The 22,318-nt window shown below is 49.0% G+C and overlaps 5 protein-coding genes across 5 annotated transcripts; 1 reads left to right on the forward strand and 4 right to left on the reverse strand.

Annotated features, from left to right (window-relative positions):
• Nucleotides 1-921: 921 nt before the first annotated feature.
• On the reverse strand, nt 922-1,581 carry N7473_007329 (uncharacterized protein; the record flags this gene model as incomplete). Its single annotated transcript, XM_057153269.1, has 1 exon — nt 922-1,581. The coding sequence occupies one exon, from the start codon at nt 1,579-1,581 to the stop codon at nt 922-924; it is 660 nt and encodes a 219-aa protein (XP_057007607.1).
• Nucleotides 1,582-2,314: 733 nt separating this feature from the next.
• On the reverse strand, nt 2,315-6,011 carry N7473_007330 (Zn(II)2Cys6 transcription factor). Its single transcript, XM_057153270.1, has 3 exons — nt 4,823-6,011; nt 4,622-4,710; nt 2,315-4,509 (listed from the first exon to the last, which is right to left on the reverse strand). The coding sequence occupies exons 1-3, from the start codon at nt 5,410-5,412 to the stop codon at nt 3,281-3,283; spliced, it is 1,908 nt and encodes a 635-aa protein (XP_057007608.1). The 5' UTR covers nt 5,413-6,011; the 3' UTR covers nt 2,315-3,280.
• Nucleotides 6,012-13,351: 7,340 nt separating this feature from the next.
• N7473_007331 (uncharacterized protein) lies at nt 13,352-14,399 on the reverse strand (the record flags this gene model as incomplete). Its single annotated transcript, XM_057153271.1, has 2 exons — nt 13,352-13,724; nt 13,777-14,399. The coding sequence occupies 2 exons, from the start codon at nt 14,397-14,399 to the stop codon at nt 13,352-13,354; spliced, it is 996 nt and encodes a 331-aa protein (XP_057007609.1).
• A 226-nt stretch (nt 14,400-14,625) lies between these two features.
• On the forward strand, nt 14,626-17,521 carry N7473_007332 (ankyrin repeat domain-containing protein; the record flags this gene model as incomplete). The annotated part of the gene is made up of 2 exons (XM_057153272.1): nt 14,626-15,823; nt 15,894-17,521. 2 exons carry the CDS (start codon nt 14,626-14,628, stop codon nt 17,519-17,521), a joined length of 2,826 nt encoding a protein of 941 aa, XP_057007610.1.
• Nucleotides 17,522-18,941: 1,420 nt separating this feature from the next.
• Nucleotides 18,942-20,321, reverse strand: N7473_007333 (camp independent regulatory protein; the record flags this gene model as incomplete). Its single annotated transcript, XM_057153273.1, has 1 exon — nt 18,942-20,321. The coding sequence occupies one exon, from the start codon at nt 20,319-20,321 to the stop codon at nt 18,942-18,944; it is 1,380 nt and encodes a 459-aa protein (XP_057007611.1).
• Nucleotides 20,322-22,318: the final 1,997 nt, after the last annotated feature.

Here is a 22,318-nt window from a genome sequence, read left to right on the forward strand (position 1 = left end):
TCTCCGGTTATATCGTGCGATTCCAATCTCGATCCGTGGATCCTCTAGTAGCCCTTAGCTACAATAATAGCCTACTAAGATAACAAATCGCGAGACCCGGGCCATGGGAACACGAACATCATCACTGACTCGGAGCATCGCCATATTAGCAAGTGTAGCCAGTGTTTATAAGAAAATTATAGGAGGTAAGGCAGTGTCTACCCGAGAGAGCTTCAATATCATACCTGGCAAATGTCTTTCACGAAATAAGGATAACAGACTGCAAACACATCTATGGGCTAGACTCGTAGGAGTATTGAGTCATATTTCAGGGAGAAACTGAGTCGACACTCTGCGCCGTGGATAGGTGGTGGAAGCATTTCAAGAATCTCAGTGAATCCGGCTGGATGGGCCTTGCACATTCAGCTCGCTCGATAATAAGATTCATTGTAAGGTTTATCCCCTAGAAAACAAATTCTAGCTTGATTACAGTCACCTGAATGAGAGGGCAGCGTAGCTTCCAGTCAAATTTACCCTAACAATTCAGATTGCGCATTTATATCACGAGTAATGTCGACCCAACGTGGAGAACCATAACACAGAGACTTATGCGTAAAAGATTCGATCTTGTTTCATTGCTATATGGAAGTGTAGGTAGTTCACCCAGCAGATTGATAGCTATGAAGTATTGAGCATTCTTAAACAAACAACATCGTATCATATACGGTGCTTCAAATGCAAAATAAGTGCGCGCTACTTTGACAATCTTGACCCAATGAATCAAGCTGCACCCCTTGAGTTTAGTATGACAGGTCGACACAAGACATCCAAGGCATAAAAGTTCAGATTACCTATCGAGGACTTACAGCAGTAAAACATCTCTTCCCCAACTCAGACAACGATATAACCTAACACCGATAACCCACCATCAACCCCCCAATACTAACCGGCGTCCCCTCCTCCCAAGACGCAACCATATCCTCCCTCTCCCCCAAACCAAACAACCACACACTCACACTGAAAAACCTGAATCCCAATCGCCCTCGGAAAAACCCCCTTAACCATCCCCAGATCCTCCCCCGACAAAGTCTCATTCACGTCAATAGCACGCGGAATCGGATCCTCCCTCGTCATCGCATATTTCATCCCATGCTCGGTGGGCGTCTCAAAGTACGGTTGGGTGTGTACTGCTCTACCGCCGACGTGCGTGAAGGGTCCGCTGTCGCCTTTTCGGGGGAACACGAGCCAGACGGGGTGGTTGGTGGCTTTGCGGGTTAGAGTGAAGACTTCGGGTTCGGAGCGGAGGGCTGGATGGAAGGTGCGGAACATGTCTTCGTTTTGGGCGGTTATTCTGGGTTCGATTGAGGCGCGGCGGTTGGCGAAGACTGGGGGGCCCCAGGCGTCGGAGGTTGTTTCTGATAGAGTTGTGAGAAGGGTGGTTTTGAGGAAGAGGAGGGGAGAGAGGTGGATGCACGTACTGTCAATTCGACGCATTTGCCGTCCGCCGTTCACAACTGGTGGGCAGGATTGCTGTTCCCCTTTCAGAGGCGTGATCTTGAGCTTCAAGGCGCGAGGGACTGGTTCAGTGTAGACCAACTCCATGGTTGATGAAGAGAGTGATGTTGTAGAGACACGATGTTGATGTTGTCTGGGGGTGTGGAGAGAAAAACGAGTGTCTCGGGGTTGAAGGTCGATATCGTCGTAGGTGTGACACTATTATCAACTTTAGGCGACTTCAAAAGATTGGCCCGCATCCTAATCGGTTCAGTTAGTTCCATGGGCAAGATTGTTTGGTAGACATGTGTAGTTATTGGCATGTGACCCATATGTTATGTCCGCGTCCTAATGAGATCACCAGTCGGTGCCATTACCAGATATCTCTCGGTTACAGAGGATTGAACTGCATATTCTGGGCCATCAAAGAGCAATAGAGGATGGAATTTGTAATTTGTGTGAGATCTGCAATGTTTGAGCGCAAATATGAGATATTCTCGTCTGGAATCAATAACCCTGTTATTTGATGAAGTGTCCATCTTGAATCTACAAGTAGCCGTCAGAGTTACATCTACAAGTCATTCATAATCGATGCTGCATCACCAAGACACTAAAAAACTCGGACAGAATAAACCAGTGCGTCTGATTCTGGGTTAGTTATATGGGAATAGCGTAGATCCACAGTACTGGGCAAGTATAGCCGTGTGCGGATGAGAACCATCGTTCTCAGAGCCTCTATAAAGACATTGGCCGCCTGTGCAGATGGAGTCGATAGAACTTCAAGTACACCTCACCACCCCTCCCAGCCTCGAAGCTAACCTCATTAGGTACTTGATTAAAGGTGAAGCAGACTTTCCTTCCTAACCCAAAAGGTAGACTTCAAACTCAAACTCAAACTCAACGACAACAGAATCCCCGCATCAGAAAAAGAGTCATAATTTTGCATTTGACATAATATACAGAGGATTCACAGCTTCCAATTGCAGGCAAATACATACACAGCAGAAAGCTAAGGGATATATACAACGCACACAATCCATGAAAAAAAAAGGCATATTCAAGAATACCACATCCCATCAATCAACACATCAAGGGAGAAACAAAACGCCCCTGTCGTTAAGGATGAGATGATAGCTGAATGGGCTATATCTCATGATTAATACCTCAAATTTTTCAACCTCCCCAAGAACTAGAACACCATAGTGCTTTTTTTCGGCTTTTGCTTTTTGACTTTGTGTATGACCCCAGTACAGACAGGGGAGGAAAATGTACAGAAAAACGTACACGTTTCTCTCCACAAAAAGGCGGAGAAGAAGAAAGGTCAGATCAAGCGGTCAAGATTTGACTTGACCGTTACCCTCTTGTGTGCATCGCTCGCTCGTATCATGCACTCCTCCACATTCCCCCCTTACTGCGGGGTCCCCGCACGGGTTGCAATTCGCCAGCCATCAGAACAGAAGAAACAAAAAAAAACTCAGAACAGCTGGGCCTCCTATGCCCTCCGCCTTTCCAAAAATGCAGATGCATGGTTAATAGAGAACAGAAACAAAAAGATATCACAGAAACAGAACCGAGCAGAAAACGCCACACATCATTAGTACAGCCTCCATGGAAGAAACAACCGTTATGCTTAAAGTCCAATATTCACATAGTCCAACGGGATTGTAAGCCCAAATGTGATGAGTGTGAACAGGTCAAGAGGAAAAGAAAGCGTAACCAAGAAAAACGTGAGCAGGGGGTATCAACATCAAGGGCATAGAGGTAAAATAGGTTGTAGGCTGGAGGCGAGGGAATATGAAGAAAGATCTCAAGTGATCAAGAAATCCATGTTCATGTCACTGATGATCTTCTCCCAGTCCCAACTGTCCTCAATTTTGGTGTCCATAATCTCCCATACTCGCGAGACAACCTTGAAAGCAGGTTCAATGTTGCGGAGGTTGGAATAGGATTTGAGGGTTTCGAAACCACGTTGGATCCGCTCGCGCTGTTGCGGTATGAAGGCTGAGCATCCCAGCAAGAAGAGTGGCATCAAGACGATACTGTAGGCACCCGCATCTTGGGGTAGCTGATCCAGGTAGCCTAGACCGTCGTCGACCACTTGGGAGATCTTATCGCTCGGTCGCGAGGGCCGGATCGTCCGGTAGAGGTAGACCCATGTTGATTGCCGATATAGTTGAGCCAAGTACCAGTTCGGGGATTCCTCCTCATGTGATGTCTTCCATGACCGAATCGCCGTGTCGATCTGGACGGCTTCACTGAGGGTTTGATAATCGACAGCAGGCTCGTAACCCTCGTTAAACCTCTGGCGAATCCTGTCTCGCAACTGGGTGATTTCAGAGATGTAGTTGAAGAGACCATCAAACACACCAAGGAAATTGCCAGCCTGGGCCCCAGGCACAAAGTCGGGTAGGCGCAGGCCACCCTGCATAAGCGAGGGGCGACGGTCCAGAGATGTGAGGGCATTCGAGATGTCGTGATACTGGAAAAATTCGACGATGAATTGGCGGAACTTCTCATTTCGGGGCTGCTGCGAGAGTAACAAGTACCGCGCGGCATCCATGTGAGGGCGATACTCGCCGTTGGTCTCGCCTTCGCAGATCGTGTTGAGGCTGAGAGCGATCGTCGATGCGATGATCGGGTCCTCGACAAGTAATTGTTGATCCTGATCCTGATCCGTGCCCGTGCCCGTGCTGGCGCTTGCAGTCTGAGATGACGTCGCGGTAATGTTGTCCTTAAGATCTTGAATCGCACGATGGAAGTGGAAGTATTTGCGCTCTTTCAGTTTGGGCTCGGGATCCAAACCAGACAAATGTGACCCAGACAAGCACATGAGCGAATGCATCAGCCCTCGATGTTGCGTGGCCATCGGCAGAAGGATCTCCTTGAAGGGATTCGAGTCATCGTTGATGAGGGTCAGAACCCGGCTGAATCCGTAGACGAAGTGATCGAGGAAACGACGATCGATCTCGGTTTCGATGCCATCAATGAGGAGGGGGAGGTTACGAGGAACGGATGTAAGGGACTGGGTGCGGACCGCTAGATGAGGGGGGATGTGTCAGATTGAAATGCATGCACCGACCAAGTCAAGATTGAAATGGGGAAACCCAAAATTTGAAATTCCGCATTTCGAATTGCGGGGATCACATACCATCGGCCATTTTTTGACGACCACTCTTCCAAATCTCCTTTGGGGGATATCCCTCGCAGACAACCGCATTCTTTTGACAGTTGAGACACCTGCGACCAGGTCAACATCATACCATAACATCGGCGATTCCGAATGAGCGCGACCAGGAAGGGGGCAAAAATTCCTGGACTGTTAGGGGGAAAGTCCAGGGTAACCACTTACGCTGGCTTGGTTTCATCGCACTTCTTCTTCCTGCGGCGGCAGGTTATACAGCCGGTCTTGGAGCGACCCTTTGTGACTTTTACCTGGCCGCCCGGTGCAGGAAGCGGGTGTTTGCGTGGACGACCACGTTTCCGTGGAACCGCGACGGGCGCAGCCGAGTCGTTTGGCCCCTCTGTCCCCACTTCGGATGGTTTAATGCTTTGGATATCGTCGTCCAACTCCTCCACCTTGGGTAGGTTGTCCATGTCAAAGCGTGGTGGCGCATCGAGAAAGGCCGAGGAGGAGGAGTCCGGTCGATGCGACAGGTGGTAATTCGTGGAATGCGCATCTAAATCAGCCAGCGACCGATCGGCCGAGTCGCCGGGCCAGTCGGGGGAGTCCGTCGAGGTATCATCAGGGCTGGCGCCGGTGCTGGTGCTGGAGGTGCTGGCTCGTAGGGAGTGGGAGTGGGAGGTTGAGTGAGCGTTGGTAATGTCGGCTAGAGTGGGGATGGGACGATCCGAAGGGTTTCCGGAGCAGGTCTCGTCATGTAGACCGGACCCGGTGAACTCTGGGCGCGCAAAGTACAGGGAGTTCTGCATGGACAACATTGAACATGGGCCAGAACAGGTAAAGGCACCGGTAGGGCCAGGCGCTGGTGGTGGAAAGGCTGACGGAGGAAAGGAAAAAGAGGGTTGGGTGGGAATATAACCGGGGCGGGGAGGGGAAACCACAGGATGGACACTAGTATAGAACCCAACTAGTATAGTCCGAATGGGGGAGAGTGATCCTAGTATAGTAATAAATACCAAAATACTAGTCCACCAGGCACCCAAGAAGGAAGAAGGCGGTTATGAGCGGTTTCCTGGCAGGCGTGGGCGCAGTGTACTTTGTTTTAGCGGCCGGACTTGGTGGCCGATCAGGTGGCAGATCGGAAAAGGAAGTAAGAAGCAGGAAGAGGAGGTGGTGGAGGGGGCCAAAGTCCGAGGAAGGGAGGAAATAGTATTAATAGTCGAAGTTGGAGATAGTAGTAGGAGTAGTAGGAGTAGTAGGAGTAATAGTTGTAAGTAGTAAGTAGTCAGACGAGAGTCAAGCCGTCGAAGAAAAAAGTCGAAGAAGACTAGAAAGAAACGAAAGTGTGGGGGAGGCGGCTCCCATAAGAATGTTTAATCCGACTTGGATGACATTTTGGACAACAGAATGAAATGCGTAATGGAAAAGCCTGAGGTCATACGAATTAGGGCCCTCGAACCTCTCATTATAGAATGGGTTTAAACTTTGCATGCGGGGGAGGCTGCCAAGCATGTTGGATCTGACGCCCTGATTTGCAGTGAAGAAAATAATGGAAAATAATCAAAATCAAAATCAGAATATTCATATGGAAAAAAAAAGAAAATTAGGGAAAAAGAGTGCGAAAAAGCAATATGGATCGTTCGGCATCGAATTTCGCCTCGTAGACCCTCTTCTGTACGGGGAGTATGGGCGCGGACTTTGAATCATTTCTTTTTCCTTAGGGATTGTTATTAGGTTCCATAGTATTCTACTCTTTCTTTTTTTCTTCTCCCTCGTTTAAAAATCTCTCATCTTTTCCCATTAGTTAATAGTAATGAACATAGGGGGTGTCTCGCCATGAGCCCATCCTGAAGAATCGGGCAAACACAAATGGTCAGTCTACTGTGATGATCCACTATATCGGCCCATGCTCTGCTCTCTCTAGGCCCCCTCTCAATCTGGTCGCTCTTCCGCTGTGACAAGGGCCTAGTATGACGGGAGAAAAAGTCATGCAACCCCCAGCAAAACACGGCTGGAACAGGCAATGTCAAACTCCGGTTGGAATTCGTGGGGTTGGATCCAGCATGCAGTTTCAAGTAGGGAAAAATGCACATCGTATATGTATAGTGCATTCAGGATTCCCCCGGATTCTTCTATCATATTTGCTATGTGACTTACTATACCAATATCCTAATTAATATCTCTCCTTCCCCGTGACTACTCCCTCCAAACTCAACCTATAGTGAGAAAATATTAATAGCCCTAGCCAGGCCCAAAGGCCGAGCCCCCGAAAGAACCAGGCATCTTCGACACCCTAGAACCTCATCCCAGCAATTCCGGTTCGTACCTATAACTCCTTATAAGTATTATAAGAACTATTCTTGAAGAAATATACTTGTCGAAATGGCGCCTCGCATCCCCATCCTACTTACAGAAAAATGAATCGTATAACTGGAAAATCGAAAGCCACCAATTGTTCCCCCACAGTTATCGCTTAGTTGGGCAAGTATCGGCATCAATTAATTGGTACTTCCTCCAAGGGGATACAGAGAGTGTTGGGTTAGGTAACTTGCCCAAACTACCCAGACCAACTCCTCAAGAGCTTGTCTAGGCGGCACTAGGATCGACTAAGACTAGGGTCTCCTCTTTGCTCTGGTCTTTTTCCCCTAATGAAAATTTTTGGGCAAGGAAAGCGCGGCAGGTTTCACGGGCGCAGGAAAAATAAAAATAAAATACACAGACTCCAGACTAAACAAAACCCCCCGGCTGGGCTCTCCGACCAGTCCACTTACCACCAGCTCAGCCTATAACGGGTGTTACATTATTGGTTAGTTAGTTAGTTGGGGGCCCTTCTGACTACTACACCTTCGCTTCTGGTCCGCTGGTTCCCTGCTCCCGGGACGGCACGAGAGCGTCAATAGGGTCAATACTCCCAGTCCTCCGCCGCGGCAAATGCAAAAAGAAGTGACATTTTGCAGAACATCCACTCTCCAGACTCTCCCACACGGGAGCGACATCGGGTCTAAGCGCAATCCTCCACCCAGCGCTTCCTGGAGAACAGAATGATCCGCCGAGATTGAAATGCTGTTACGCAAGTTTTCCCCTTTGTACGACGCCAACAATCTGGGGTAAGTGGGCCAGATCGTCTCCAGCTACCAAGCACGGACATCCGCTGCAGGGAATCGACAAGGTTCGGAGTGAGTACGTATTTCCCTGTGGGTTCCACCTATTGGGGACACGATGATGCAGTTGTGTTTCTTCTCTCTCTCTGTGTCTTGTCTCTTTCCGGAGACCGGTCTCAATTACCCAGATCAGCAGGCTGTCACTCGACTTCCGGGGTAAAAAGAGCGTTGGATACGCTCCATCCACGATAGTTCCGAAATAGCGATGACGGCTGAGGGGGTCCCCGAGTGCTTGGGCCGTGGGCGTCGTATGGAGAAGAGCTTGTGACCTGACCATCCTAAGGGGGGTGGTATGTGGCGAGACGTTTCTTTTCTGCGAGGACGGAGTATTGCGGATGGTGATGGAACAGGTCAGTGACCTTCCTTGAATGTACATTGTGAGTGATCCTTCCTAGTAAAGATACATTGCAAGGAGGACACCAAACTCAGTCAGTGCTCTGTCCTAGTGTCTTCCTCATCTCTACGCATCTTTTTTTTCTCTTCAACCCTGGATCTGCCGGACGACTTACCAGGAAATCTCCTCCTCAGAGTCTAGTGTCTGGAGTAAATGATGGTTTATTCACGCCGACCGCTATACTCTCTTCCCTTCTGCCCTGTGCAAACATGAGAAACCTTGTCGTCTCTCGCATGACTGTTCCGAATAGCGGCCTACGGCGAAAAGAGAGAGCGGAGATCCCACAATTCCAACCCGTTTATCCATTTTGACTCTGGGCGGCGCATCAGCTGAGACCGGATGCCCCAGAGTGGAAACCCGGGAGAGTTTCAGGCAGGCGATCCCTGCTAGTTGCCTTCTAGTCTGACTTAGTCCGAGTAGTCAAATAGCCTTAGAACCCAGGTACCGGAATAAACACCCCCCCCCCCCATAAGTTATAGCCCATCTTACGCTCGGAGCTCCTCGCCAGCCGGCCCAAGTAGTTTAGCTACAGGAAAGATCATGGCTACCTCAACCTTTTGGGCAAACCACTTGTTGCCACCAACAGCCACAGTCGGATTGGCCGGGAATAGATTTTGGCTGGACGTCAGGGCTGATACGCCCCCGGTCCAGTGGTCAGGTCATTCAAGACGGTCAAACGAGTTAATGCAATCCGATGGGGCCAGGCCTAGTCCGGTCACAGTTAAGGAAATTAAAGCAAGTTCTGCTTCCGAGAGATCGCCCTGCACTGTGATCTGACGCTAAGAGGACTAGTGGACTGGGACTACGGGGTACAAGGCCGACCAAAGGATGTCACCATGGACAAGAACCAGAATGTGCCCAGAGCTTTTGGACCAACCATCGTTCACTGGAATGAGTCGCAGATTTTGGCGCCCGAGAGAGCGAAACAACGAGAGACACACGGCCTACTGTAATAATAGCCCTCGCGTCAAACAGCATGAAAGGAGCCTGGGGTAAGCTGCGAGGGCGGGGGTCACATTTTCACTGTACAGAACTTGGTCCCCGATCACGGAGGGCACACGTCGAATTTTTCGTAAATAATATCACAGCAAAGAATACACTTAATTCGTTGAGTTATGCTACAGTTTCCTCTGTACTATACTCTGTACTTGACATACTCTGTATACATTCCAGGAGAGCTCGAATCAATGGCACCAGGCGGGGCCCGACCAAGGATGGGACCCCAATTGAAGGTTCTTCCCGCGTCATCCCGTTTGGAGTGGAGATGAACCATCGGTTGCTGCCGAATCGACCAGGTATGCCCGCCGGCGCGAGTCTACTACTGTAAACTACTGTAGGTGAGGAGTCATCCTGCAGTTCGGTCTTTCACCGGTCGCACACCATGGTTGTCTAGTGTGCGCGCGTTCCTGAACAAAGGGGGCTAACTGTGGGAAAATCATGGGGAAGAGGCTAGATGAGGAGGGGAAAATAAGCAAACAAAGAAAAGAAAATTAAATATTGGGTCTACTGCCTACTGCAGTATGAGGCTATGAACATGAGCTCACGAGGGGCATCCGAGCCCTACCTTGGCTACGCAGAGTCTACACTCCCAATTCCTCCATACAGGTGTCACTAATAAGTCACTTCAAGTAATACTGCCAATTGGCGGAGATGGTTGACCGGGTTTAGTAGTATGCAGACTTGGTCATAAACTACAAGTTTAGTTCAGCATTTCTTAGCCAACCAGCGTCTCAGGCCGCAAGTATTTCGTACCTGGCGCTTCGTGCGGGTTCCTCTTTGAGCTAAACGGGCGAAATAGACGATCCACATGACCTCGTGTTCTGAGAAGAGCAGGTTTTCCGAGCGTCGGCTGAATTCCGTTGGTTTACACACTTTGTATGGCACTTTGGTAGCATGGCTCTTGTCGTATATGAATGATTCTCCATTGGCCTGCATTGACCTGGTTTAAGCCCTCTCATGATTCATTTCTATTGGATTGTTCAGAGATCGGGAACCACAAGCATATCCATTCTCTTCCCTTCTCCCCGCCCGTCAGCTCTTCTTTGACCTTCCACGGGGAGGACAAGGTAGTGGGGTGGCTGGGACCAGCACAGGGTGGAGGTGGAGAAGACCGATGCGGGCCAGAACGGGCCCCCCTGGCTGATCCCACGTACTTCCAGTAATTCCTAGTCGGGCGCAACGCGGGAACGAGGAGGCTTGACGCCCAACAGTCTCGAACAAGCATGAACCAGGTTCCCGGTCCAGATCCAGGGCTAAAGCTGGGGCCAGCGTTACTCGAAACGACGGTAGGCAGACGACACAGTAGAGTACAGACTACAGTACATACTTCCATCACCCAATTGCCCAGTCACCTTAGAGTATAGTCTCACGCTGACATGAATAATGAATGTACATTGTATGATTTGTATAAACTTAGCGTCCAGCCGGAACCTTCGGGTCCATCCAGCATCATTCAGTCAGCCTCTGGTTGGCTCATCACCTCGGGCTTTAAACTAAAGCTCACACGATGAAGATCAAACTCCTTAATATCCTACGGCCGAACTATCGTCGATCAAAGACGAACAAGAAGGGTTCAAAGCGCCGAGAGGCGTGACGATTTTCCAGGAAATCTACTAGAAAAGCCTTCATTTCCCATCAAACGGGGCAACTAACAGTCCTACTGACCTCCACTATGTGTCTCCATCGTCCATCCTCTCGGGCTCAACAATTCTAATCCACAGCATTATTGCCGAGTGCCAATGAGAATACAGACGATGGTCACTGTACAGGCAGAGCACAAGACCGACACGGCAGAGAGCAACTTGTTGCATCTACAATTTGACTAAACAACGGAGATTCTCTACACTAATACACAAGAAAACTCCATCTCCATACTCTCCATACTCCCCAGGAGCCCGGGCGCCAAGAGCCCGGCGATCATTACGATCTACCCTAAAACGTACATCTCTCGTTAGATTTTGCTCTTGTCGTCCAAGATCCAGCCTGTCCCCACTCACACTCCATCTCTCCATCTGGCCCCCCCACCAGTCATAACGGCGATGGTCGGCTCTATTCGGTCATCACGAACTCGTCCCACAATTCACTTCCAACACCTCAAGATGGCCCCCAAAAAGAAGGACTAAGAAAAAAAATAGAAAGCAACGAACAGAAAAAAGAAGAGGAGCACGATGTCGGAGGTCGCGCGACATTGGTGCCTGCAATAACCCCGCTCGAGGCCCTTCGGCGATCCTCTCCGGTTTCCGGAGCTTTTTGATGATGGGTCAATTTTGGGCTGAGTGGGTTGTGACGGGACCGTTCGTGGCTGTGAGGTCAGTGTGGTCAAGGTGTCTTTTTTGGAGCACTGGGAGAGGAGGGGTCATCCACTCATCCACCATCCAGCCGGTGGGAGAATTTGTTCTGTGGTGGCGGCTGGGGTGGTTGCTGTCAATGTCCTGGTCATCTGCCAGCCTATGAGGCTTTTGCCGTTGTAGGAGAAGTAAGAGAATCCCAAGGAGATGGCCCCAGGGATCTTTATTCCGCGGACATCGAAGGATTGTGGTAGTTCCAGTATATTGGTTCATCTACTGGACGGATTACTAGATTGGGAGGATCCTACATCGTTAGTCAAGTGCTCTACGCTACAGTGGCATTGCATGCATGAAACTAGGCAAGCCTAGCCACGGTTTCAAGATCGTAGCGGTAGCGAATATGCTTCATTTACAGACTGTTATTGTTCTATATAATAGCCCCTGGCGGCTCAAAGCGACCGATATTGTCCACCGTCAATATCAATACTTCAGCCTCAGACGCAGGCCCATGGCTATGCTGTGTTTTTCTGCTGCCTGCCCTCTTTTTTACGTATTTGATTGTGGCTCATCTATTTCGCCTCCTCGGATGCACATCCCTTTCTTTCTACACACCATAATCGTGCACATTTCCAAGTTGAGCCATCAACTCGCCATTCTCTTGTCTGATATCCCCTCGGCCGATTTTGCCCCTCGTATTGGATCATAAACTACTGAATGAAGACCAATAGCATGATGCAAACCATCATTGTAATGGCAAGAATCGCGAGACTAGACGCTAGTCCTTGGAGCCAGAGCCATGGGTCATGAAGTCCTGCGTGAAAGATCTAACCAAGTGCAAATCATTCACCCTGCGGATTCGACTCTAGGCGCTTCTTTAGCCATGAAGATCGGCGACGGGCGCATTGATTATCGATGTTAAGGAATGTCTTAGTTTCTTTCATATGTAAATAGTGTCACTTATGGTTGGCAGGTGCATTATTCCGAACTCTGGATGATAGGTGATCATCGACTTGCGTGCCACCATTTGACTAACAGTAGCGCAGAAAAGCAAACCACTCGCAATTGCCCAGCTAAAACTTGTTTCCCGACAATGAGTTGTTCTGTGCCACTGCCCAGCCGGGCAGTTCGGGCCGGTTTGCTTTTTCCTTCTTCCAAGAGGTAAATGGCGCATTCCGGGCGTGGGGAGTGACAGATGAGACTCCGATTGATGGGGTCTATTGGTGAAGTATAGTCGCCTCCTAACAATGATCGACGGGTCGATCAAGGATCCATGGAGGCAAATATCTAAAATATCTATATATGTCCTTCTGCCTGACCCGGTACTGTGGAACCGACGAGGAATGTGCAGACAACTAGCGGCTAGGGGGAGGGGGAAGAGAAGAGGTTCAAGGCGGATTTGTTGACTAGTTGACTTTGTTTCTTGGGAAGGAGAAAAAGAAAAGAAAAGAGGCACGACCATCTCCTCGGAATTGCTGCAGGTGCATCTCGGCGGGGCCGTCAGGGGAGAGTGACCGATTGCCTTATCGAGACCCGAAAGTCGGGTTTGATAAGACGTGATTCCGCGGATCAACATCGCCATTTGGTGGAGAACATTAAGCTACCGGAGCTAGGTATATTGATTGTCTTTAGATTGAGATGAGGGGAGGGGTATGGTGGGTGAAGAGGTTGTATCAAAAGTGATCTCCTATCTAAAGACGAAAAACATTCGGATCCTCGAGAACAATGGAATTGACTGATAAAGCTCTCCTCGTATCTAATCCGAAGCTCAATCTGTCGAGAAGACAGCTGTTTAAGCTAACAGGCTAACCAAAAAGGGCGTTCTAGATATCTTCAAGGCAGAGATACACTAATCTCACAGCAGACAATCATGTAAAGGCACCAACGAGGTATGAAGAACCAGAAACATTCCCTCCCTTCAATTGATGTGCATGGCCTGAATGATCCCCGTCACCGATTGAATCAAACCAAAAACTAATGCCAGAAACAGTGCAATCACAGCAATCCAGAACGTATACCGTTGATTCGGCTTCCTCTTATCCAAGATCCATTGCCGCACTGTCGTCGGTTCTGTGCGCTCATATTCATCTCGTAGCTCCATGAGCTGACGTCCCCAGTACGGGAAGTCGGCAAGATCACGCGATGTGGGAGGCAGATACGCTGCTTCTAGATCGATTTCGTCCTGCCGGCGAGCCTTTCGGATCCATCGTTGACATTTTAAATTTGATGACGGGATCAGGAGTGACAATGTGCGGGCAGTTTCCTCAAGGAATCCCGGTGGGAAGATGGGCCTGAGAATGATCAGTGGATGGAGGGAATAATGGCAGAAGAATAGGTTCATACCGGTCTCTACTCTTTCCGTATCCATGGAGAAAGGAGGCAATGTGGAAAATCCTCAGTTCCTTCTCTGTATCGTCGATACTGAGAGACAGATGATCTTGAAGGCTTTCCGTCCAGACAATGTTGAATCCACCAATCTGCTCGAGATTCAGGGCATTGAAATTCAATGCGATCGGTGGGCTATCGGGTAAAGAATTCGATCTGGGGAACTTTGAGTGGATATATTGCTCAAGTGTCTGTCTGCTACCCCATTCCTCCATTGGTAAAAAGAGCCAAACCCGGAGTGCAAGCTCAATCGCTGGGATGGGTGGACCGAGATCGGACCAACTTGTTTCGAGACAGTCAATCAGTTCCGGTTTAGTGAAATCTGCCCTTGTCTTGATGAAATCAATCAGACCAATTAGGTCTCTATGAGTCTTCAAGTTTAGTTTGTGAGCCTCGACTCCGACAAGTTGGCCCCGGTAGTATTCCAAGAACTCATTTGATGACTCCTGAGCATCATCTGGGGAAAGGTTCCATAGACTTTGCGGTAACTTAGCTTTCAAAACTACTTCCACATCCTCAGTGTGTTGGTTGAGGTGAATAGCCCATAGATCAGACGGAGGGGACGCCAGTGGCCCAACCATGTCTCTCGGTCACGATTGAGTGCTCAATAAACCACCTCGTATGGATAGAACTCGAAGAAGGAGCAGAAAGCTACGACAATGCAGCTCCCTCAACTCTCAAAGTCTAAGCTACCCGGGTGAAAAAGTGACATTCGCCTGCATGATTGTCCTATTTCCATTCGTCGGGCTCCCCGCAGTGGCTGAACGTGATGAGTTGTAAGGCGGCTGAGAGTCTGCCTCGCCGCAAATGCAGCACTTGGAGAACACAACCTCTTCCTCTTGGCCTTTGCTTGTTAGCGAGATCCCAATAATAGCCCCTTATCTCTGGCTGTACGGAGCCCTCCATGCAAAAATGGAAATGACGACACGAACTCAACTACAAACACATTTCAGCCGACTTCTGGATCTCGCGTCCCAACCTAGTCCACCCCTCAAGCCCACGTTCTGGGATAAACTCGATCTCGATTGCAGGCAAGCATCCGTGGACCAGGCGCGATCCTGGAAATTCAATAATGAATTCGCCTGGGACCCAATTGCGCTGGTGAAAGACGAATGGAACAAATCTATCTACCCCGGGGCGATCAAGCCTCTTCTCCAAGATAACACGAGGATGGTTTACAAGAATGTCAAAAGGCAGACACCTTACAGTGTGTGTTGCTGGATGATTGGCAGAGAGTGGCATTCATCACGTCCAGCTGCGATCATCATTTGCGGAAACAAGAGAGTCACCAAGAATGCTGTAAAGCTGATTGAAGGACACGGCGAGCTGTCCCGGACCTGGGGCTTCCGGGTATATGGTTACGAGAGCAAGATATCAATAACCATGGGCACCTCCAGAAACGAAAATGATGATGATGACGATTCTCCTCTCTGCGCCATTAGTGGGACGCGTTTCGCTGTTGGAGGCCGGGATTTCATATCGACTCAAATGGCTACCTTGGGAGGTAGTATCGAAATCGATGGAGAATTTTTTGGCGTTACAGTTGCTCATCCATTCCTGGGACGTCCCCAAGATGAATCATCAGACGACGATGAAAGCGATATGAGTGACGATGATAGCGAGGTGACAGAACTCATTAGTCACACCGAAGAAGCCCCTTATATTACACTTGAAACCGACGCAGCCTTCGTGGAAGAACCAAGATCTCACCGAAGAAAAATGCTAGGGGCCATCCCCGATTCGAATAGGCCAAGATACTTCTCACATGGCGCGGACTGGGCTCTTCTCAAACTTCGACCAGCTGATCTCCCAATCAACCTCATTACCGGGGGCGACAAGCTTGTGGTTCCATGGTGGATAACTCGAGATTCGTTGTCCGAGGGAGAGCTTTGGGCAGCAGTGAGTCCGGTAAATCCAGTACAAACAAAGGCTTCGCCATCAACTTGCGGGCTGTTCATTCCGAATGTTGGATTGCAAGATGTCTGGGCCCTGAATATGAAGGCAAGTAAGTACACGATATCTGAGGTGCCCAAGTGAATGAGTTTGAATCCTTGCTGAGACTCTACCCAAAACAGTACCTGGATATTGCGGATCATGGGTTGTGGATGTTTCTTCCGGCGGACTGTCTGGCATAATTGTGGCCGGGTCTGAATCAAATGATGTTTCTTACGCACTACCTGCTCATGTTGTCTTTGATGAGATACGTGCGCGCTTTCCAAGTATGCAGCTTCAATCATTGGAGCGGATTGCCGAACTATATGTACCGGGCTTTGTCGAGATCATTTACAGGGCGGCAGAACTTGGTCTCACTCGGTTTGTGACCGAGGTGGTGTCGAAGCGCAGCCCACTAAACAACCAGGACTCTAGTGGGTATAACCCTCTATGCTGGGCGATAAAGAAAGGATATGGTGCAGCAGTTGCTTCATTACTTGAGGCTGGGGCTAGTCCACATTCGGTCGGCACGAATTCCGGAAGGATGCCTCTCGCTTTAGCTACAGACACAGGACACACGGCTATTGTGAAGCTCGTACTTTCTGCTGGTGCAAATCCTGACTCCCGGTCCGGTCATGACGGAAGCACACCCTTGATGTCTGCAGTAAAACGAGGCCACCGAGAAATCGCCCACCTCCTGATAGCGAGTGGTGCCTCGGTAAACTCCTGCAATGTTGCTGGTAGCACCCCTTTAGTAGAGGCGGCACGGCATGGTGATGAAGAAGTCATAAGCATCCTGATTGATGGGGGTGCCGACATCAACAAGAAATCTCCTCTTCATGGCCGCACCCCACTAATGGAGGCCGTACTCCGCAAGAATGAGAACGCTGTGAGAGTCCTACTTGAAAAAGGGGCTGATGTTGATTGCGTCGATGACTCTGGCAATAGACCTTTGTTATCAGCAGCTGAATTTGACAATCCAGCAATCCTCAAACTTCTGATTGAGAGGGGTGCTGACATCAACAAGAAAGGTCTTCGCGGCCACACCCCCTTAATGAAGGCTATATTATCATGCCGCGAGACATCAGCCAGGGTCCTTCTCGAGAATGGGGCCGATGTTGACTGTGTTGATGACGATGGCAACACACCCTTGTTATTGGCTGCCGGATCTAAATATTCATCAATCGTCAAACTTCTGATCGAAAGGGGTGCTTGGGTCGATACCAGGAATAATGATGGTGACACTGCACTGATACTTGCAGCCAAGATTTATACAAGTCCGGGATCCTTTCGGGCAACGATAGGCTGTGACGAAATTTTCAGCACGTTGCTTGAGCATGGAGCGAATCCAGACAGCCAAGATGCCCAGGACAATACAGCATTATCGCTAGCCATCGCAGGTGGAATGGATTCTACCGTCAGGATCCTTCTGGACTATCATGCAAGCATGGACATACCCAACTCGCTCGGTCAGACACCACATTCTTTGGCAAAGCAAAACGAAAACATCGCCCGCGTGCTCAGTGTCGATGAAGCCAGTCTAGTTGAAACCCATGGAAAACTTCCACCAGTTTGCCCACCAGCACCTAGTAATTCGCCTGTTATTAGGCCATTGCGGGAACCTCTACCATCGGAATCAGGACCTATGAGCGAGTCAGCAGAAGAGAGGAGGCAAAAAGAGAAGCGGAAATTTGGGGAAAGCCTTCGGGATGTGGACGAGTCTATGGCTGAGCTTGGTGTGGAGTATAGGAGGACCTATCGCAGAACTTGACACTGCAAATCGCTGTGAGCAGCGGTAGATATCAAACTGGACTGAGAACACGATGTCTTTTGGTTTTATTTATCTGGGGTTTTTTTTTTTTTTTTCTTTTCTTCCTCAATATATCATCTCAGATCGCTTGTATGTTGTGTCATCGGTGTTGAAAGTAAGCGGCAGAAGGAAGCGGGAACCCTTTTTTTCGTTCAAAGAGGTGTAGAGAGATAAGTTCCTAAGGGTCTGAGAATTTTAATGATCATATGTGTGAGGAAGGGAAGAAGGAAGCAGCCTAAAGAGATGCATGTAGGAAGGAAAGATTCATTTGAGGTCTAGAGGTTCTGGTGACCCAAAGGACCAAGCAAACCAACAATATGAGCCATTGGCAAATAGTTGGGTCGAGTCATGGAGAATAGAAATTCCAACAAAAGGGATAAAAGTCCCCTTGGTTTTAGTTTTCAGTGTGAATACAACCCATAAAAGTGTGTCCCACCAATCCTTTAGTGATTGGGCGTTGAGGCTAGAGCTGCCAGACAAGTAATCAGAGGGATTGGACTGTGAGTTAAGCCCTTAGTTCATATGGCTCATGGATATGGCAATGGGGTAGTTGGGTCAAGGGTGCTGAGCGGTACAATCACATACCAACGGGCCAGTCCTGTCTACTCGGCCAGTATCTGATGAACCGAAAACTCATAAACAATTGATGGAGATTCCCTCCTGATGGCAGATTCCAAGGTTGTTTGGCCAGGCCCTACGCCTTGTTTTGTTGGCGTATAAGAGTCCTCTTCTTCCCCCTTCCTGTTCTGCTTCCTTGGAGATTTCTCGAAATAGCCATCGATCAAGTTTCTTTTGCTGCCTGGCTTTCTGTGCGTAGCAGCGCAGTTTCGATATCAATATGACTACAAGGAAAGATTTAAAGAATAAGAGGGATATACAAAGCAAGTCCATTGACAAGACTAGCTAGAACCCGAAGCCCAAAAACCGTATCCCATCCGTGTAGACCGATCCGATCCCAATGCATAACAATATGTATGACAAGGCCCATAAATCAAAAGAAGCCGTGACCAGATCACACACACGATAGGTTATAAAGATATAATCACAAGAATAGAAGAAAGAGGGAAGAAAATGCAGATAACCACCTCCGACCCATGCAAAAAGAAAACAGATGCTAAGAATGACCAGCATGATAAACGAAACCCAGCAAAAAAACATAGGTGGATATCACATGAAATAAGAACTCCCGGTTCCGGTAAAAATATAGACTCATCCAGTCTAGTGTGCGAAGAATCAATTTGGAAATCGCAAAACGAGGTTGAAGAAGGGTCGAGGATGAGCGGGTGGAGACGTGTATAGCTCCTTTTGGTGAGAGGTGGAGTGCCATGTCTTTTTGATGTAGATATATGGCAACCTGGATTGCGTTGAGATTGTATGGCGATCAGATGAACACCCGGTCCAACTGGCGCAAAGCTCGCACGTCCTCCCCTCCGAACCCAATCTTGTCGTTGGGAATATCTCGGGGTCCGTCAACGGTGACGGAGGGCCGAGCACCAGGTGGGCTTCCAGGCCCACCGGCAGGAGAACCAGCTGAAGTAATCGGAGCAAGAGAAGTGCCGCTCATAAGCGAGCCAATACCAGGGACAGTACCCGGTTCAGGCTTGGGAGGAGTACCGATAGATCCAAGCTGTCGTACTGTTGTAGGTGGGGTCTGCTTCGGCAACTGTGGGCTGTGTCTCACGCCGTTAGGCTGCATAATAGAACCTGGTGGGTTTCTCGGCGAGGCCATGCGCGGATCTGAGATTGGCTGTCCGTATATCCGGGGACTCCGCTGCTCAGGTGGTGGCTGGTGCAGAGATCGCGGCGATCGTCCTTGGTAGACGGGTGCTCCGGCTGGTGGTGGGCCCGCTGGTGGCATTGCAGATTCGTGGTGTCCCGGCCGGTCGAATGGGCTGGCCATTGCGTGAGGCGGAGGTGGCAGACCGTGAGAGGATTGCTGTATGTGGGGTGGAGGCTGGTGCTGAGGAGGTCCATATGGAGGACCGCCAGCGGCAGCAACTGGTGGTAGATAAGAGGCACCGGGATATGGCACCGCAATAGTCGGCGGAGTAGCCAACGGAGTAGGAGGCCAAGGGTGGTGTAGTTGGGTATAAGCCTGGGCATGTCCAGGATTCGTGCGAGGGAAACCACCCATGGGGTGAGGAGTGATGGGGTAAGCGGCAGCACCAGGCATTGGACCGCGAGTCACCACGGGGAGGTTCTGCTGATCGTTGACCGTTGACTCGGGGTACAGACCTTTTTGTGGTCGAACATGACGGAGAGCTGGGTCGGTGGTGGGTTGTTGAAGGTTGGCAGCGGACGGGTGAGAGCGAGAGTAGTAGCTGATCAGGTGAAGGTGCTGGCCAGTTGATGTAGTAATACTGAAGGATTGTTTCATGAGACCATCAGGCTTATACCGATATCCGTCAGGGCCTTCATCAGTTCCATCACCTCGATCGTCGTCGCTGCCTCTGCTCTCTGGCGTCTTTCCTGGTCGTGATACTGAAGTCTGGGGCACGGCACCGCCGCCTCGCTTGCCTTCCATCTCACGATACGTCAAAAAGCTGCCAGAAACCCGACTCGCACTCCATGATTTGCCGTCGGTCCATCGTCGCATACCCGCTTCCCGCTCATCCCAGACGAACACTGATCCTGATCGAATTGATTGACGCTCCTTCTCTGATAGTCGACGCTGTACTCGCGGCAACAGACCAATCCGACAGGCCTCGAAAAGGATGATAGCGTCTGCCGGGGTGCGGACGTGGCCGTAATATGTCTCCATCTAAACTTCGCAGGTCACCGATCACCCTGGTAGGGAGTGTTTAAATATAGTGCGAATGAGTCGACGAGTTCAGCTCAAGGTGTCGTCAACTCTTGCGTTGTGGTTAGAGATCGGAGGAAACAAGATAAGATCTGCAGCCGACAGTTAATCTTTGGAATGTCCCCGATGGATGATGACCAGCTTGAGAGCGGTGAGATGTGTGTATATTGTGGGAGGGGAAGAAAAGAAGAGAAGGAGAAGAAAGGAAGTATAAAAAGGCAAACCGAGATAAGGTGGAGAGACCCAAGCATATAAAGAAATAAAGAAAGATATCAGGTCAGGGAAAAAGAAAGGTATGGGGTAGCAATAGGATAAAAGTATAAAGGCCGAGCTTTTTTACGTCACCCAAACATGGTAAGGGTAAGCCGTAATTTTGGATCCTTTTTTTTGAATTTTGATTATTTTCGTTTTGGAAAATGGGGATAGCGAAGGAAAAAAAGGCTGAGCGCCTGCAGAGATTTGTTGTGGGGCGAACAAGAAGTGGGTTGGAGCGGGCGTAAAGAATGCCGACAGGAACACAGCAAAAAGAAGAGAGAAAAACAGAAAAAGAGGCACAGTAGTGGGGAGACAGGACTCACTCTAGTCTCTTGGACTTTTTCTTTGGACCCCACAAGGTTGGCAGGATGTGGGTTTAGGCCCTCAACTGTCTCGGCGGACTTTGGAAGATACGAGATCCGAAGGAGTTGAGATTAAATTTATAAGTGTACACGGAGGACTCCGTTCAGACCTTAGGGGAATGTGGAGTGAGCAGGGAAGGGAAGAAAGGAGGAATCTTCTTTTTTTTATGAAACCGCCTCGCGCGGGAGTTGGGGTGCTTGGAACCTTATAAAGGAACAGACCCCATGAAGATTCATTAAAAGAAGGTTAAATAAGGGAGGCACAGTCGCAGGGACCGAGCCAAGATCGGACGGAGGTTGCTAAACGCCGAGATTCCAAGAATGGGCGACCGAAGGAGAAATGACTAAAGCATAATTAATCATAATACAAGACTTAATACTCCTGTATCTAAATAATACAAAAAGAGTATGTTCAGGCTTCCAGGGTTATGGAAATCTTTAAATAGGAAGCTTAAATCCAATCAATTTAAATTTTCCCGCATGGGGGGCCTTGTATCAAAGAGGAAAATGTAGAAGAAAAGAATTCATAAAAAAAAAAAAAAAAAAACCACTCGTAATACAATAGCCTCTTCGCAAACAAGGTTAGGTGGGGACACGCAACTAAGGTTGAAGATGGAGCGAATGACGATCGAAGATGTGATCAAGCGAGCACGGAAACTGGGAAGGGAACAAGGCCCAAAAAGGGAGCAGATTAGAGAAAAAAAAAAAAAAATATGTAACAAAGTCCGAACAATGCAAGCTAGACAAGGAAAGAGGTTGATTTGAAATCCATAAGGTTATCCCATGACTCCTATTTTATGCATGAGAACCTTGGATCCAGGTTCTGGTTTCATAAAATGACAAAAGGGCTAGTTGGATTTGAGTGTTGGCCATTTTATGGTTGTGGCAAAGTCAGTGTGGCAGTGGCACAAGTCACATTGGATGATGGATCGTGATAAAGAGTGCACTCTTTAAGAGCCTAGTAGGATAGGGACACTAGTAGTACTAAGGAGATAAAATACTACCTTGCAGATATAATTAAAGCCCTTTAGTCTGCACAATAAGTAATAATGAAACTGTAATTCGACTTTAGCGCTGGTAGAATCATGTCAAGGTGCTGATCGACTGACAACTTTATAAATAAGTCATCACGGAGTACGCCGTATAGATATGATGATATTATCATACTAAGAGTCTCGATCTGATCAAGACGATACGATCAAGACAAATCATAATTCAAGCACGAGATCTTGTCTTGTCTACTTCAGGCCGAGGCCGTCCGAAAGGGTTGCCAACCTAGGAGTAGTCTTGGAAGTTCTTGGAAAGTCCTTGGCTAAGCTTACGGTGGCTTGACCCAAGGAT

Source organism: Penicillium subrubescens (assembly GCF_028828155.1).
Source record: "Penicillium subrubescens strain IBT 31985 chromosome Unknown utg000005l_segment0_segment0, whole genome shotgun sequence".
Classification (NCBI taxonomy): Eukaryota; Fungi; Ascomycota; class Eurotiomycetes; order Eurotiales; family Aspergillaceae; genus Penicillium; species Penicillium subrubescens.